The sequence below is a fragment of the Nomia melanderi genome, chromosome 10, assembly GCF_051020985.1.
Source record: "Nomia melanderi isolate GNS246 chromosome 10, iyNomMela1, whole genome shotgun sequence".
NCBI lineage: Eukaryota > Metazoa > Arthropoda > Insecta > Hymenoptera > Halictidae > Nomia > Nomia melanderi.
In genome coordinates, this window is record NC_135008.1 from 14,394,403 (window position 1) to 14,412,426 (window position 18,024).

At 34.8% G+C, this 18,024-nt stretch overlaps 1 protein-coding gene across 11 annotated transcripts in view; it reads left to right on the plus strand.

Annotated features, from left to right (window-relative positions):
• LOC116428653 (protein fem-1 homolog CG6966) overlaps window positions 1-17,567 on the plus strand; it is a 75,596-nt gene extending 58,029 nt beyond the window's left edge. For 8 of the 11 annotated variants that reach the window (XM_031980557.2, XM_031980547.2, XM_031980548.2 and 5 more), the window contains 7 exons: window positions 10,244-10,403; window positions 11,231-11,431; window positions 12,198-12,449; window positions 14,096-14,252; window positions 14,596-15,022; window positions 15,342-15,542; window positions 15,706-17,566. In XM_031980557.2, the coding sequence (XP_031836417.2) occupies window positions 10,244-10,403; window positions 11,231-11,431; window positions 12,198-12,449; window positions 14,096-14,252; window positions 14,596-15,022; window positions 15,342-15,542; window positions 15,706-16,110 (1,803 nt within the window). In that variant the 3' untranslated portion in view covers window positions 16,111-17,566. Of the gene's footprint in view, window positions 1-8,831; window positions 8,970-10,243; window positions 10,404-11,230; window positions 11,432-12,197; window positions 12,450-14,095; window positions 14,253-14,595; window positions 15,023-15,341; window positions 15,543-15,705 lie in introns of those variants that run through there. The other 3 variants (XM_031980559.2, XM_031980546.2, XM_031980556.2) reach the window with 3 other exon arrangements.
• The last annotated feature ends 457 nt before the right edge of the window (window positions 17,568-18,024 follow it).

Below are 18,024 nucleotides of genomic sequence, written 5' to 3' on the forward strand. Positions count from 1 at the left end.
ACTTAACATCTGCTATGACGTGAGAGTTGCACATAAAACTTTTACTCATGCGAAGGACATATGTACCTCTCCCGCTATGAGCACCAAATTAAAAAAAATTATGCTAAATATCAGAATCATGCGGAAGACGTACTTGAAGGAATTGCGTTTGTAGACACATTCCTTGAGAAGAGAAAAATCTTTTTATGAGACGCGTCCGTGGACGTTTTCCCTAATTCACGTTTGAAGGGGTTAACGGCGAGGCGATGCGGAATGTGACCTATTTTCTCTGCGTCGGCGGGAAAAAACGTCGCCTCCGACGACTTTCCAGCGGAATGCCGCGAAATCGAATACCGCGCAGCTGTAGGGGAGCATCGTTGTGAAATAAAGGGGTAAAAAAGTAGGTCTCCTGCGTGCGTTTCGAACGAGAATGTGACCGCGATAAAGAACTCGGCTAGTTGTCGGTTTCTTTTCAAGGACACGATCGGATTATCGCCCCGGGACTTCTTCACGACTAACGATATTGTAACGTGTTCTTGTATGCAAATTAATAGCGTAACCTGGATGCTTCTATTTTCGTAATTGGTTTGGCCCGTTCGTTTTTTTACTGGATTATGCGACACCACGGCTGGGTATCCTGCATTCGAAGCTAATAAGGAAGTGGCTGTTACCTATTTGCATTCGGAGATTTCGTTTACTCGTGTTATGAGCTGGTTGAGACAATTTCGGTGGAAAGATCATAGTTTAGATAGAAGTAGAAATGTAGGGTAGATCGAGGTGAATCGAATCAATTCAGATTTAACAGCGGAAAGCTAATAGGTAAAACTTAGAATAAACATTTTTTTTTAATAGGTTTGTTATTGATACACATTCAGCTACAATATTAGTAAAAAATTTTGTTAAGAACTTAGAAATCCTCGTTTTATAAGCAGAAAACTAAAAAATGAGAAATATCTGATTCAGCTCAAATTCTGGGTCAACATAGTCATTTCTATAGCAACGTAACAAATATGACCAATGTTCTTGTCTTTATCTGATTCGCCTCGGCCTACTTTACATGTTAGATACTTGTGATGTGTTCTTCTTTGAAACACTGTAAAAATTGAAAGCTTCTTTACATCGTAATAATGATTTCGTAGCGGAGCCCTTTAATGCGATCGTCAAACGAAAAGCCAATTACTTTGTCTGCAGTGAAGAATTGTTTACAACTTTCAAAATGTTATTTTTTCTACTACGTCAAAAATTATAATTGCAATTAGTCAAATGTAGAATATTTTAAAGATTTTCGTAACATTGGTTTAACGATAAGAAAACATTGGTTGCCATCATATTATTATTGTGCTGAATTCACCCTTTGTACTCGAAGGTTTCATTTACTTATATTATCAACTTGGAAGAATTTCAATAGAAAACTCATCTTCTGCGTATCTGTAAAAATACATATGTAAAAAGAATTCTGATTTGCTTTCGTTCGTTACATTTTAAACATCTAAAAATTTGGTTACCTTATAACAACAGCTCCATAACGGAGCTTGCAAGTGATACAAAAGGTTAATGTACTGTGACCAATCTGATTTGTTACATCCAACGTCACTTCAGTTTACAATTTCGACTATTCAACGACAATTCTCCGCGCAACAGGTTCTTTTCACCTCGAACATCGGTATTGGACAATGTGACAGGTGAAACGTAACCGAAACTGTTATACGGTTCACGAGGAGCGTAGACACACATCTCGAGCAAGACTGCCGGATTACATTCGTTTACCGTTAACCGAAGGAAAACGTGTTCGATCGTTCCAGAGCGGCGGGGCGGGCGGCATCTTTTGGCTTCCTTCGTTCCCGTTACCTACATTTCTCGCCGGTCTGAACTCCGAAAAGTCAAAGTGGGCTGGCCCATGAAAAAGAAAATCGGTCAGCCGAGTAACGGAATGTGTTGTTCGTTTCCGACAACGCTCTCGTGTGCACGCGCAGTACACGGTCACTTTTAGGTCGGGTACACACTATCGGTTCGCTTATGATCCGTTCAGTATTTTTTCTTTGTTCACTGCTTTCGGTAAACGAAGGTAGAACGAGATCGAAGCGAAATCGAACATTCGTGGCCTGAACTAGTGTTGTAAAAATGGGTGCTAAGCCTCGAGCTTTGAAAGCAACTGTCACGATTTAAGCCTTAAGAGCTCGAACTTTTACAGTTTAAGCGTTGAGCTGTAAAAGCTGAAGACTTTAATGGTCAAACATAGACGGTTGAACGTTGCAGACTATTAAGATTCAAATCGAGCTTAACTTCAAACTTTAAGCTTGAGTTCTGATGCGTTGAAGACTCAGCCTTTAAGAAAACGCATTGAAACTTCGATATCTCAGCCTTAAAGCTTCGAAGACTTAGGATTTATGGAACCCTAAGCCTTCAAGACTTGGTCTTTAAGGTTGAACCTTAGAGCTTTGAAGACTTAGCCTTGGGTTGTACCTTACGTTTACGTCGATTTTGATTCATTCAATTACGCAAATAGGTATCTTGATTGTCTATTTTTGAACCCCTAATTTCTAAAATTGAAATTAATAAGTATCACTTTTTCTAGAAACAGTGGAATAAACTGTACAATATACGTCCGTAAACCTATTGTAAAGGTTGAGTCCTGAAGTTTCGAGGGCACGAGGTTCTTACAACTTTAGTGTGAACAGATGTGTTATAAATATTTGAATAATATTTTATTGAACCAAGAGCGGACTGCGAGTGGATCGAAAGTTGACCGATAGTATGTATCGGGCCTTAGAAATAAACGGAACCCAACAAGACTAGTGTGTTGTAAAGAAATACAGGAGAAGAACTCGATGGTTTTTCATACAATTTTACGATTCATAAATAAATTTAACGATTCCGAGACGCCGAACCGTAACGTTGATTTATTGCCCGTGTAATTTTGTTGCGCGCCCTCCCGATACCACGTGCCGATACGTCTATTAACTATAAAGTACTGCATCTTGTATCCACTTAGATAAAAATGAAGTCTGCTTAATTGTATGCATAAAATCTAGTTGTAGATTCTTGCATAGTTACTCGTGGATTAACATGAAGATGAAATTTGTTTTACTGTTAAGAGTTGGATCAAATTCCTAAGGCGAAAGGATGTTTCTATGAAATACATATAAATATTTAAAACAATTAAATTAATTATACAAATAAATATTTTTAAAATTTCTTAACATTAAAAAACTGTATAATACAGCCTCAACAAAAGGATGTTTCTACGAAATACGTATACATATTTATGCGTTCGAATATGACGAATGTGACAAAAATAATTTAATCTTATTAAATCAACAACACAACACGAATAGTCTTCGATTAAATAAATATTCTCAAAATAACACGAGTGAGATGTTTCAGGCACTTTCCGATTGTTTAACACTTTATCACGTCACGAATTTTATTGAATGTATGAAATACCAAAAAATTCAGTTTCGGCTTATTAAGAAAACTGTTTCGACTGCATAAAAGTTTTGACGAGTGTTTACTTGGCAGTCAAACTGTTAAGGATTGAAAAGAATAGAATTCCATGTACATATTGGGTATTCGCCAAACCTTGGTCACGACTGCAGTTATTTTCAGGCTCACGTGTGAATTCCAAACGTGTATCGAGAGTGGCAATTCGAACGGTTGTTTCTCTATCGACATTTGTATGCGTAGGGAAACACGTGACTTGATTCGAGTAGCGAGCACAGCCTAATATGAATCTCCAGCCGCAAAGCGTTAACAGGCCGTTCGAGTCTGCTCGGAAAAGTAAAAGGTTCGTCGAAGATCGTATTAAAAATAACTCACCTATAATTACGAGCAATCATTCTGCGATAAACTACACTGATACGGAAAATCGTATCATGTTCCTTTCTGAAGTATAATTCCTTTATAAACTTGGAAATAATCAGTTTTTTATAACAGTGAATAATTGTTCATACATGCTACATATCAATATTAAATAACGCTAATCAATTCTTTATCTCTTCATTGTTGGATAATAGTTTTATTGTTAGATAATCTTGGCCTTGCGTAGCATCACCCTGCAGCATCTTTGTTTCTGTACTCTACTATTTTTAAAAAATCCGCTGTTTCCGTTTCTTCATTTGTTCTTGCGAGCCGTTTAAAAATTTCGCAACACGCGCTTCTTTCAGTGGAAACTTCGCGTTACACCGGGGATTTCCCGAATTCATTGACCGTGTTAAAGTGACACTCGTAGGAATGTCATATTGTAGAGTTAACTGTTCATCCGAAGAGTAAATGACTGCACGTTCAAGAATGAATTGAAAATACAAACATTACATTCTTCGCTGCATTTTCAAGGTAACCTATTGTCAGGCGAGTACTTTCAGTTGAGTACTTATTATTAGAAAATTGTTGTGTATGTTATACTCTACTATACTTATGATAAACGCATCTAAACACAAGTGTAGGAGTAAAGAGACGCATAAATAGAAGCTGAACATTTAAACGAACGTTGGACAAGAATAAATGAAAGTTAATCGTATTTCTTAATTGAAGTTCTGTTCGGCAGCTGTACTTTTAAATCAATATATGAAAATGCGAATTTACATGAGTAAGCGTGGTGTAATAAAAAGCAAAACACTGCAATGCTTCTCTCGCTGACTGTATATACTGCTGTTTAAACGAAATTTCATCATTTGTTCGACAAACAATGAACTTGGCTCTTCTAGTGAAAACATACAGATTGATGCTTCGGCTCTTACGTGTTTGATGTTAAGACAAAGGACCGGCTAAGAATAGCGAAACAATAGATTGCGCTCGCCTTTTATTTTACTTTCTTCTTTAAACGATCAATAGTTTTTTATCTATCATGTAAATATGTATCAGGCAAATGTTGTGAAAATAGAGCTTAACCTAAAATTCTGTACGTTCAAACTGTGGAGATACGAAGCCTCGAAAGTAAGTAATTATTTGCGCACCCAACCATTCATTTTCGACGTTATTTTTTTTTCAAATAATGTCTTTGCAAAGATAGGAACCATCCTTGAATATTAGTGTCAAAAACACGAACGACAAAAAATATTTTCTTGAGATATTCTGGACTATAGCAATCATCCCTTGTATTTGAATATCAATGTAAATTAATATATTTAATTTTAATTTTATATATTTATATATTTAATTTTAATTTTATATATTTATATATTTAATTTTAATTTTATATATTTATATATTTAATTTTAATTTTATATATTTATATATTTAATTTAATTTTCTACGTCTCGAGTGTGCAGTAACTTATGCACATGTTATATTCAATGCAACTTTATTATCCAGATTAATCATCGTCGCAGTTGTGTGGATTAAATTAATGTAGTCACATGTATCTTGTCACATGTTTCGCATTAAATTTATTATTCTACTTTGTTATTATTCGTTACGTTATTAAGCTTCACATTTGAACTTTATAAATATTTATAAATATTTAACCTTTACAATGAACCCACAACAACAGTAACTACACAACACGTTCCTTCATCGGTAAATTACAAATATTAAATTATCTTATGTTTACAAAATTCAATTGTATACATCTTGAGGTGTAACCGAAGGATCCAAATTATCGAGTTTACGTATAACCAAAAGTCAGAAGATCCAAGTCACAAAAAACAGTGACTTGGATAATCGTGATTCTACTATACTCGACTTTAAGTTCTAATGAAAAATTTATTCATTAAAGGGCTATTAACAGATTGTATGCTGTGGAGGTCACCGGTGACCCCTAACCAAATTGAATTACTATAATTCACTCAACTTTCCTATATTATAAATAACAGCTTTACGCGGTGGCAGTCTATAAGACAAGCATGCAATAATGACAACACAATTCAATTAAATAATATGACATTATATTTTTTCCATTTCATGTATTTGACTCCATGAAATCTTCCGCTATTCAATTCCCCCTTCTAATGTGATTTCCTTCACAATTGTACTTGATAAAATACCTTATCATTAATAATTTAGGTACTTACGTATGATAAAGACTACCTTTGTTTTTAAGAAATAAAATATTAATAATAATGATAATGATAATGATAATAATAATAATAATAAGATATTAATAATGTTATAATATTAAATATATACTAAGCCAGACCTAATACAAATATATACTCTAAATATAGATCGATAATAGACAAGTAACATTTAATTCACAATAAAAATAAATAAACAACATTCAGATTACTCGAATTCACTTCAACTCTGCCGTACCTGCACTTCGTACATACATTTCTAAAGTAACTAGTGGAATTACTAATAACAAACAGAAGCTACCCAAGTTGGAAAGATCAATTGTTCTCAATGGAAATAGAAATAAAAGAAAAGACAAAAATTGTGAGGCTGACCCTTACAATCTCATGGAACGTATTGTTCGAATTTATATACAAAATTGGAAACAAGTTATTGTAATTGCTCGATAGTTTTAGTGTCAACTAAATACTGTGGACAATACAGTAAGTGATATGAAATTAAATGGACGAAAGAAAACACGGAATTTTGAATCAATCTTTAAAGCTGGTCATTCGACCGGTCGCGGTAAGTGTAACGTTAAAATCTTCATCGCAAGCCTGACACGATATTATATTAGAACTGGTTAGTAATTCAAGTCTGAGATTCCGACTGCGTTTTTCGCGACTCCGTTTTACGAGTGTTCTCAACTTTACGAGTAGTAATTTCCATCGGTAAAGTATCCCCGTCGGCACGCGTGAAAAAGAGTTCCGCGGCGAAACGTGTTCGCGTGGACAAAACGGGGACGAAAAGGGAGTGGACCAGAAGATGATGACGCGGCCGCCGGGAGGGAGAGGTGATAAACGGGCCAGCGAAAAAATCTGGAAGAAAAGACTGGCTCTCCCTGTCGTCCCCACCCGAGGGCAGGACGACGTTTCGTCCATTCACCGTTCCCGCTTGTGGGCCCAATGTCACCGATTATTCGTTTAACGGGACCTACGCGTCCAACGTGGTGGTGAACGATGGTTTCTCCGGGAGCCAATCATTGGTTAGGGGTTCCGCGCCGCGGTCAGTTGACGAGCACTCCGTCCCGAGCGAGGATTGGTTCTGCTTTTTCAACATCGATCCGTCGCGAACTTAACTTGTTAACTGTGAAATTTTGTTTCGAAAATCTCTTATTGTACGCGCAATAACATCAAACAATGAAGTGTATATTCGTCAAATGCAGGGCAAATACACGTATAATATATTCTCACGAAAAAACAAAGCAAAACGAAGAAGAATTACATGTTTATCTGAACAAATGAATAATTGATTGTTGAAAGAGTTAGTGTCATTCTAAGTTTTAAGATATCGTGCACACTCGTCGAACGCAATTAACTGGTTAATCAACGTTCTCCACATATCTTTATATTTCTCTTTTATTCTTCTTATTTTCTGTTCAATCGTGACATCATCGTGACAATCGAATCTGCGGAATGGCAGGTCCGACCGAGTAGGAAACGTGTCGTTCGATTTCGCGATCGGAACTATAGGATGTGAATTGGGATCGCTCGACCGACACGGTCATTATCGTTTTTACGGGAACCAAGGACACGATTGCGCGTCTCTTCGTGATCATTGTGAATACAATCGGCGATTAGAATCTGTGGAGGATAGGATAGAGGAATAGGATCGACGGGATCGACGGTGTTCCGCGCCGATAGCTACAGCCTGAGAATAACAAGGATACTCGTTTGTTACATATTAAATGAGCTTAATAGGAGAATCGAGGAGAAGGTGGAGAGTATAAGAGAGATCGATGCAACGATGAGAGTGAAGCGCATTAACGACTAGTTTTGCGGTACGCGAGAAGCGACGAGAAATCTAATGGCTACATGACACAACTGAAGCACGTCTAATTGAACAGCGTTTACTTTTCTCATTTCCTCTGCACGTTACGTTCAGATAACGAGCACCGTATGTTATTATCGAGACGAAAAGCGGGTGACCGTCCTGTAACACGTTTCGTGAACGGTTTTCATCCAGTACGGGGAATCCTAGAGACAGCCGTGTCACTTTTCCGAATGAGGATATCGTTGTATAACGACGGAGATTAAAATTAGCGAACGCTTTTCTGAATTTCATTTCACTTTTACCGGTGCATATTATTTTGCTCTTATTATTGCTTGAAATTGTGTTACAAAGAGATTCGACTGAAATGTTTATTTCTATCAATTTACATATATTGTCGCCAATTTTTCGAAGTACCGAAAATCTTTGAAACAGTAAAACATTAAACAACTATACAACTTAAAACATTATACAACTTTAAACACAACTACGTACAACATCAAATTATGTATATTATTTTGGTACTTAACACGATCAACATTTTGATACTGTAAAAGAATTGCTCGTCACTCAGTCTTATAAAAGTGAACGCTTTCAATCATTCTTGACGATATGGAAAAGAAGTATCGATCAAATTCAAACTCACAACCGGTTTAATTTAATGAAGTTCTCGTAAACAAAGCTTCCGCTGTCGTAGAACACACGTTTCACGACATTTCGAGGCGGAAACGGTTCAAGGAACGAAATCGTTGAAAATTGCAGGAAATATCGATCTGGATCGGGACATTAACGAAAAGGACGATCGTCGTGAAGTGGTATCCGAGTAGGGGGCGGGGGAGAGTAGGGGCAGAACAAAAGCGTCCAAATACGTAAGAGAAGAACAGCAGTTTTAGGAAGAGGCGAGTCTCGTCGAGTGGTGCTGTGCGACTACACGTGACAAGGCCCGACGTATTTTACATATTTATTATTCACTGAAAGGTAGGATCTGCCGGCGACGAGTGTTTCGCGGTAATTCGACTAAGCGCTGTCGTTGCGTGTCGTCTCGCTGTAACGCAGGTTTCGTTGGTCGAGGCGACGCGATCGTCGCGAAGACGATCTATCGAAAATTTTTCTTCTTTTACGACGGGAGTGCATCCAACAAACGATCCAAAACGGGTTCCCTATTCTCGAACGTAAGTTGAACCGTACGAAATCTTTCTATTGAAATTTTTCATTATAATTAAATGAATTAAATGAATTTTAATTAACTATAAATACTAAATGAAATAAATATAATTAACTATAAATACTAAATGAAATGAATATAATTAACTGTAAATAGTAAATTAAATAAATATAATATAAAATAAATCCAATAGTGTCCAGTTAAAGGACTACGCACGCTTAGACAGGAGAAATGCGATTTTTCGAAGATACGATTGCTACCCAAGTGTAATGTTCTTAACACGTTCGCTGTGAACATCGCGTAAATTTGTTTTGAGTACATTTGTATCGAAAGTTACGGGTGATGTTAAGGAAAATAATTTCTTTTTTGTTTGGTTTTGTGTTTGAAATGTTTCATTGAGAAAAGTTACGTTTAATCACGTGTTGTCATTTGTGAGAATTGCTGTTGATGTGAGTGTTGGACGCGTTGAAAGTCTTTCTTTGATATTTGATATTTGATGATATGAAATCTTCAACTGAACGAAAGTTGTTTTTAACATTTTAGGCGGGGCAAGGTTCTACGAATTATTTTTGCGAAGTAGACGGAAAATACCGTGGCAACTGATAAATCGATTTCGATGATATTTTGTATGATTTTCGTTTTTCTAAAACCGAAAATGCAAGTTTTTATGAAATGCAGATGTCATTTTTCAATTCGCGTGACTGCCGTTCTTCGAAAAGCTGGTATTTTCGTAATCTACTCAGGCAGTTGCTAGTTTCATAACTCCACTTTAGAAGAATATTTTATATTCTTGTTTCATGTAAAAACCACCGAAGATTTTTCTGATACCAGGAACACTATTATCAAAAACCTGTTTTCAGTGAAGTTTTTAGAAGTTATTGATGAGTTAAACAATTTCATTAATATTAAGAGTAATGAAGTGCCAAATAATTCTTCTATATAATATAATTGCATATAATTTTAATATAATTACAGAATGACAATCAATAACTCAAATTTATTTGTGCGTTATGTTTGTTCTTGTATGTTTATTTGTGAAAACAGAAGATTCACAGAAGTGTATTTCTTTCTAAAGCAATTTTATTTCCTTAAATTTCCCACAATGTTATCTCACTGAGGATATTAAGCAATTAAATAATTAAGTATTATATCTATTTTCAAAGTACATAAAAATCTTATGATTTTGATGAGAACTGAATGTACGAGAATAATGTAGCAATGTATGATGTTGAAATATCCCAAAACTTTTCTCACGTGCCTCTTTCATTCCACTTGTTGCAGGTGATCTTGAGTCTGTGGGAAAAGGATGACGTAGAAAAATTGGTCGAAGGCAAAGCTCATGGCGCGACACCATTAGTGATGGCCTGTCGAAACGGACATTACGACGTGGCTGAATACCTCATCGAAAAATGTGGGGCAAACATCGAGCAATCCGGGTCAGGTAATACTCATCAAGAATTACAGTCATGGTTGTGAACAGCGAAATTCAGGATTTCCTTAGGTGTACATGAACTCGGAACAGAATCTCTTGTCGTCATTCTTATTAGCAGACAAATGGCACTACTTCAGTTTAAAATCAGTCTTAAGTTCGTAGTTTCAAGATTAGAACTAGTAAACGAGTTAAAACGACCCATTCCTGATTTCATTTTTTGCAATTACTAAAAAGATACGAATTCTTTAGTATGTAACCTATTATTGAGTAAACTAATATTCAAAGAAATATATTTATCACCACCATAATGCCTTATCAGTAGAAAAAATATATATGAAATATAGATAAAATGTAAATATAAATAGGAATTATATATACAATATTCAAAGCATTTTATAGTTTTCATTAGGAAAGATAATAATCTATGGTAACCTTGTTTTTCTATTTATATCTTTAGAAATTTGAACTTGTGTAAAGATCCGCAGTCTACTTATTAGCTTTTTATGACTGGCACCGTCATAAACAAATTAGTCTTCAATGTGTTTTCCTTCGTCAACCAATCATCGAAAGGATCATCATTTGGAAACAGTTTTACTAAATCAGTTGTTGAAAAAACTTGTCGGACATCCACAGACGCATTTCATACGAAAAATCACAAGCTTATTTGCCAATTGCTTCAAACGATCGATAACGAATATTCACTTGAACAAATAATTTTTTAGTGATTTATAAAATAAGTATCATTTTAGGAGATGTTAAATATATTATAAATAATCTGACAAATTTATTCAGTATTGTTGTATTACGATTTCTCATGATCCGTTTATTGTTGACAGTGGTCTTCGATGGCGAAACCATAGAAGGCGTGCGACCCTTGTGGTGTGCGGTAGTCGCTGGCCATTTTGCTCTGGTTAAATTGCTGGTGCAGAAGGGTGCAGACGTGAACTCAACCACTCACACAAAATCCACACCTCTACGCGCGGCTTGTTTCGATGGTTATTTCGATATCGTCAAACTTCTGGTAAATTATGGTGCAGGTACGTACATTTTGTCCCTAACAGACCCACGGACAAATTATTTTTGTTAGACCATTATTTATTTACCTTTAGCTTAGTCGAAATGGATAACACGCCGTGTGTGTGATGATCATGAATTTCTATTGTCAGATAGTAGTGGAAAATAAACTTACTTTACTAGTTAATAGTGAAAGTAAAAAATATGCAAAAATTCAAACTTGTCAAGCTAAGACCCCAAGAAGAATAACCCACGATCAGGATTGTCGTAATTACAAAAAACGAACAATAATGGTGAAAGAGATGATTTCGTATTTTGGCTCCTAGGGATCGTCTTTAAAAAGAAACCTGGTCTTGAATGAGTTAAAGTATCGTATACAAATCGATTGACTTTATAAACATTATTTGATAAATGTTTGGGTCGATTTTGATTGATGCAGTTACGTAAATATGTATCCTAATTCTTCTATTAAGAACGATAGAACGAACTGTACAATAAATGTCCGTAAATTTAATGTTAAACGTGATGACACCGCTGTACTTTACGTTTCTTGTACTCGAAACATCGAAGGAAACAATTAACTGTAGCGAGCATAAAAATCGAGAAGCCTTCTGAATGTCATTCTCAATTGGAGTAGCGATCATGATAAACTAATATCTTCCGCTCCATATACGTGTGTTGCCCCTCTTGCACGTGTAATAAGTGTTTGAACCGATGGCAATCTATTTTTATCGTTCTGTAAAATACAGAAAACCAATCAACTTGTGCGTATGTATTCCCTGGTTGCAGACATCGAGATGGCGAATCGTCATGGCCACACGAATCTAATGATCGCCAGCTACAGAGGCCACGCTCATATCGTCAAGTACTTGCTCAGCCTCGAAGCAGACGTTAATCGGAAATCCCTGAAGGGTAACACGGCACTTCACGATTGCGCCGAGGGTGGATCCCTGGACATCATAAAAATGTTGATCAAGCACGGCGCACGGATGGACGCGGACCACTGCGGGATGACGCCACTGCACGCTGCAGCAGTAACAGGTTACGGCAAAACCAAATCATTTATCAACCCTCAACTAGTTGTACAAATGAGTCCTGAGCCTTGCATTTTGAAAGCTGCAACCCTGACTCAAACCCAAAAGCACGAGTTCTTAGGACTCGAGCCTTGAACTGTGAAAGCTGTAGCCCCTTCTTTTACATTTCTTTCACAACTGTGCTCGCTAGGATAACTTTGTCACAAACAATTCACTAAAAAACAAAGTTAAATTTCCTGTTCATCTATATCCACCTTTACTTCAGAACGTAACGGTTAGTAATAGAAAGACAGCGTTTCATTTAAACCCAAAATAATTGAGTGACATTTAATTCATGTAACTTTTGTTTGAGAACTTTCTCATGAATCTGACTCGATATTATATGGCAAGGGGTAATATAGCAACGAATAGCTCGATTCTTCGAGCACGAAAACTTGAAAGTTGAAGACTCTTAAGGCTGACAAGTGTCCAAAGCTTCGAAGAATTGAGTTTTATAGAACTCTAGGCCTTCAAAACTCAGCCTCTAAAATTTGAATTTTCAACCATTTTAAACAACAATTAAATAAACAAAAATTCAAAAAATTTTCATCATTGAGATTGAAAATCTAAAAATCCGTTGTTCACGTGCATTTAACGAATTTATTTTTTATGAATCTATATCATATCACATATCATGTGGATAGCGTGTAAAGAATCAATTAAAGCTTAAATATTCAAATTATGATAGAGAATGTTAAAATATATATTTTAAAACACTTGTCAACACTTCGACGCTTCTTCGATTCAAATTTTGTTGTAACTAATTCCATTATAGAAATCAGTTAAATCTGTTTAATAAGTCATGTGTAATAGTTGTTACTTGGCTATAACGATACAGTATTAGTAATAAACCTGCTGGGATCATAAAAAGATGTTTTAATGTAGTAGCTGTAGACAGGTCTTGAGCAAAGTACTTTTCTAGTGGATAGATGAGTAATTGCTATATTAAAAATCTTATAATACACTTTCATACTTACCTACTCCTTTATTATTGAATTTGTTTTCGTTTATAAAGTTTTGAAGCAGGTAAAACAAATAATTTACAGAAACTATATCCCATGCATAAAAAAATAAAAGAAAAATGAAATAAAATGGATCATCCCGTTTAAAACATTTTTTGTTGAATGTTCTTGTTGTTTATGGCCTAAAGTTATTGACTTTAAATTTCTATCTAAAATAAAAAATCCAATAACACATTATAGAGAAGAAAGGAAGAGTGATAAAATATTGTATAGTTTTAAATATTTATTAACATATAACTATTTATAATTTAACAGATAACTGACAAATTATACAAAAATTTTATTTAAAGAAATAACTCAACAGATTTATGATACAATTCAGTAGTTCTTAAAATGATTTTGAATCTGTAGGCCGTAGCTAAGCTGATCGGTTTCTTGTCTATGATCCCAGTGGATTTTGTATTTTATCTTTTTGCCGTATTGTTAGATCCTGACTTACGAAGGGAATAAATAATTTTTTCCCGAATTTTCTAAGTTTGCTGCGTTTTGCCCATCAAATATAATAATTTTTCGAGAGTTTTCATTACTTTGGGTAAAGGAAATTTGTCCCCGTTGAGAGTACACGATTTTCATAGGATGATTGCTTTAACAGGACACAAACACATCGTCGAATACTTCATTAATATGCCACATTTGGTTAGTCGCAAAGAACGTATAGACGCATTGGAACTTTTGGGTGCTACGTACGTGGATAAAAAGAGAGACATGAGGGGCGCTTATGAGCTTTGGAAGCGAGCGATGGATGAAAGGTTTGTCTCATTTTTATATATTAAGTCATTGTGTGGAGTATACCTGTCTTGACCTTTTTGTAATATACAAGAATCTTTACAGAAGAGCAATATAAATGTAATAATATAAGTGTTAAGATTGATAAATTTTCAAGTTTAATTCTACAAACTGGGCTTAGTAAATTTTTCATATCTTCAACCCTACTATAGTTCTCCTATATTGTTTAATTTAATTTGCCATCAGAAGCTGAATTATATTTAAATATCACCTTTTCACCCAATGAATATGTTGGCACGCTCTTCGTCACTTTATGTTGGTTATTTGATTATTGGCTAAAAAGCATTGGCACATTTTACATTTCAGATACCATCCAGGCCTTCCACCAATACCGAAACCACCGCCACAACCTCCTATAGCTGCCTACAACTACGTAAGAGAGGTTTCTGATCCAGAAGAGTTAAACGAATTAAACGATCTAGACGAAATGCGAATGCAGGCGCTTGTAATTCGTGAACGAATATTGGGTCCGGCTCACCCTGACACTCATTATTACATTCGCTACAGAGGAGCGGTTTACGCTGATGGCGGACAGTATAGCCGTTGCATTGAACTCTGGAACTATGCCTTGGACATGCAACAAAGTATATTGGAACCATTGGATCCTTTGACTCAGAGTTCACTTACCAGCTTCATTCAGCTTTTCAGTTTCATGATAAGCCGACAGACAAGTACAGAACATAAGGTGCCACCGGTTCAAAGAGAAGACATTCTTAGGGTGTTTAAGAAAGCTGTAAGTTTCAGTTGTGTAAAAAGTATAATATATTTTATGGTGACTATGTTTTAAATTAGTCAATTTGGAGCAAATTAAGCATAGGGAATATTCAGTTCTCGGTTTTAGAGCAGTTTTTCAAATGGGTTAAAAAAAGATTAATTCAGAAGATAGGGATAACTTCTGTTTCTCGTAGTTCTTTATTTGAAGCTTGACTGAAAAAAGATATATTTAAAAAATTTTCTTTATGTACTTGTTTTTGTTATTTTATTGTATTGTAATCTGTTAATATATTCTGTCTAGTAACCAGGAATATACATAAAGTAACTCATTGTTACAGGTTATGGAAGTAGAATTAGGAAAAAAATTATTATACAAAGTTTACCTGGGTGATCTGAAGCATTTTACTAAAGTTTTTACCATCGCTATAGATCTTGCATGTTTATTAACTCGTGAACTACCGGAAGAAGGTTCTGACGAATATATCGCTGTGCACAAAGCGATTTATGAATTAGTTCGAATAAATGCCAAAGGCAAACGTGTAAGTATAATTCTTAAGTTACAATTAACAATGCATTAACAATTATTTAAATAATTTTATTTCCCAACATGTTCAAACGTATAAAGCTGTACTATATTTCAGAAACGTATGACGAATATTAAATTTATGTAGAGTTCTGATACTAGTTGTACTTTTTCTTCAGATTCTCCATATGTTGTACTTGATTAATAGTGAAGAAACCGCTGTAGCCGGCAAGTACTCGACTTCCAAGTTTCTGTCCCCAAATTTGGCAACGGCTCTTATAAAAGTTGGCGCTGATGTTAATTCAACAGACTTCGACGGGAACACACCATTACATCTTGCTGCTCTATCACAGATGTGGCAGCGGGACGTTGTTATCGCTCTACTCGAGGCTGGGGCTCATATAGATGCTGTTAACAACGACGATGAATCCTTCGAAACGTTGTTACGCAACAAACACTTATATCACTCTGTGAATCCGGTAAAATACACCACGCTCGCTTGTTTGGCGGCCAGAGTAGTTAAGAAAACGTATAGTGTAGACCAAATTCCGAAGCATCTCCAATCGTTCGTTGAAATGCATTAATGATGTTCATTAAGTACGCAGCACTGAAAATGTCACGCTGTTGTTTGTGATACAACAAAAGAATTGAATTTGTTTACTAAAGATGAAAGAGTTGACGATAACATTTTGCATCCTGTCAAATAGTAAACCTATGCTAGAATATGTTTCTGAATGGGAAAGTGTCAAACCTACCTTAAGAGACCTAATATTCATGTGATAATACGGTTAAAAACGGTTCACTTAATATAGAACATGCTCCTAGAGACATCTCTTTGAATACGGATTTCAATTAGTAAAAATCATCGTCGCACCGAGTCTGTTTTTCAATAATGCGAATATCGCTTCATGTTCGCAGAAACTTACAGTGAATGTACTAATGATATAATAAATGTGAGATACTTGTTGAGTAACGTTTTTAAAGTGTAGAATTTATTATAAAAAATGTCCTCGTAAATTGGTGCGCAATAGTGGTAAATATTGAAATCTTGGAAATAGAGAGTCTGAGAGAGTATTTTACTGGCATCGATTGTAATGGCTTAGAAATATTGATCAATGTGATTTTATTATTGTATACTTGGCTAACAGTCATTCCCTTATACATAAACCCCATACGAGCCATAATATACACATCACGTTGATACTATTTAGTTATTAATATAAATGTATGTTAAATCGAAGGAAATTATGTACTTGTAAAAAAAACAATCAGTTTTATTTTCAACGCTATATGAAAAAATAAAACAGGTATAAGATCGTATAAAATACACCTGTTTTTCGTATAAAACGAATTAGTTCTTCGTGCGAAAATAAAGCATGCAACTCTTGTGTTGCGAACTGTGAAATATGAATTATAATTAAATAATAATTTTTGTAAACTCCACGAAGTTTTCAATTGTTAGGTGAGCGTACGCGTATACTGTTTCTGTCAGAAACGGTTGGAAAGTCGTTTAAGTTATTTTTTTTTAACTGTTTATTATTTTAAGAGTTTCAGAGTTATATGTACATATTATGATTCATATGTGCAGTTTGTTTGTGAACGATTCAGTGGCATCGATCCTTAACTTTAATTTTATTAAAAATGTGATAAACATACATATAGCTTATGAATATTAAACAGAATTCTATACATTTACATAAGAATCATGATAGGCGAGTTGTTTATAAGTAAGCTGTTTTTTAAAATAGTCACACATTTGTACTACAGGATAAATAACACTATTATGGAAAAATCGCAATTGAAATGAGAAGAGTACAGGATTTCAGTGATAATTTTTTGTTCAGTTTAATAATTTTATACTCTTTAGAAATATTTGCGTCGTCATAATCACATACACAAGTATTTCTCTACAAAAAAAAATATTTTATGTTCAAGCCACCTAGTGTAACTGTTTTATAATGTAAAGACTGTGAAAATACAGGTGTAATTAATAGTATATCAACATGTTTATTTATTCTTATATATTTACTAATACAGTACTGTTTGCTACTCTATAAAAGTTAATAATTTATTCTTTTTAAAAAAATTATAATTTTACCCAAAGTCCTTCTGAAAGTTAGATTCCTATATCAGTATTTATTTATTGGATATCCAATAGTGTACAAATAGTAATAGTACATCTATATAAATTCTAGAAATTTTGCACGTAATTATACTTCACTTTTAAATGTGTTGTGTAAAATTTATATTGTAGATATATTATATCTTGAATAGCGTTAGAAAATAGTTGAAAATAATCCACATTTAAATTTAATACAAACATAATTAAAAACATCATTAGCATCATTTATAATAATTTAATAAATTACCATTGCATATTTAAAATCTACACTATGATCATAGACTGAAAACACTGACTAGAGACAGGATAAACTGGACATACAATGTAAATTTTTGGCATATAGCCGAGGGGTTGCATGACCCACTTACCAATCTCG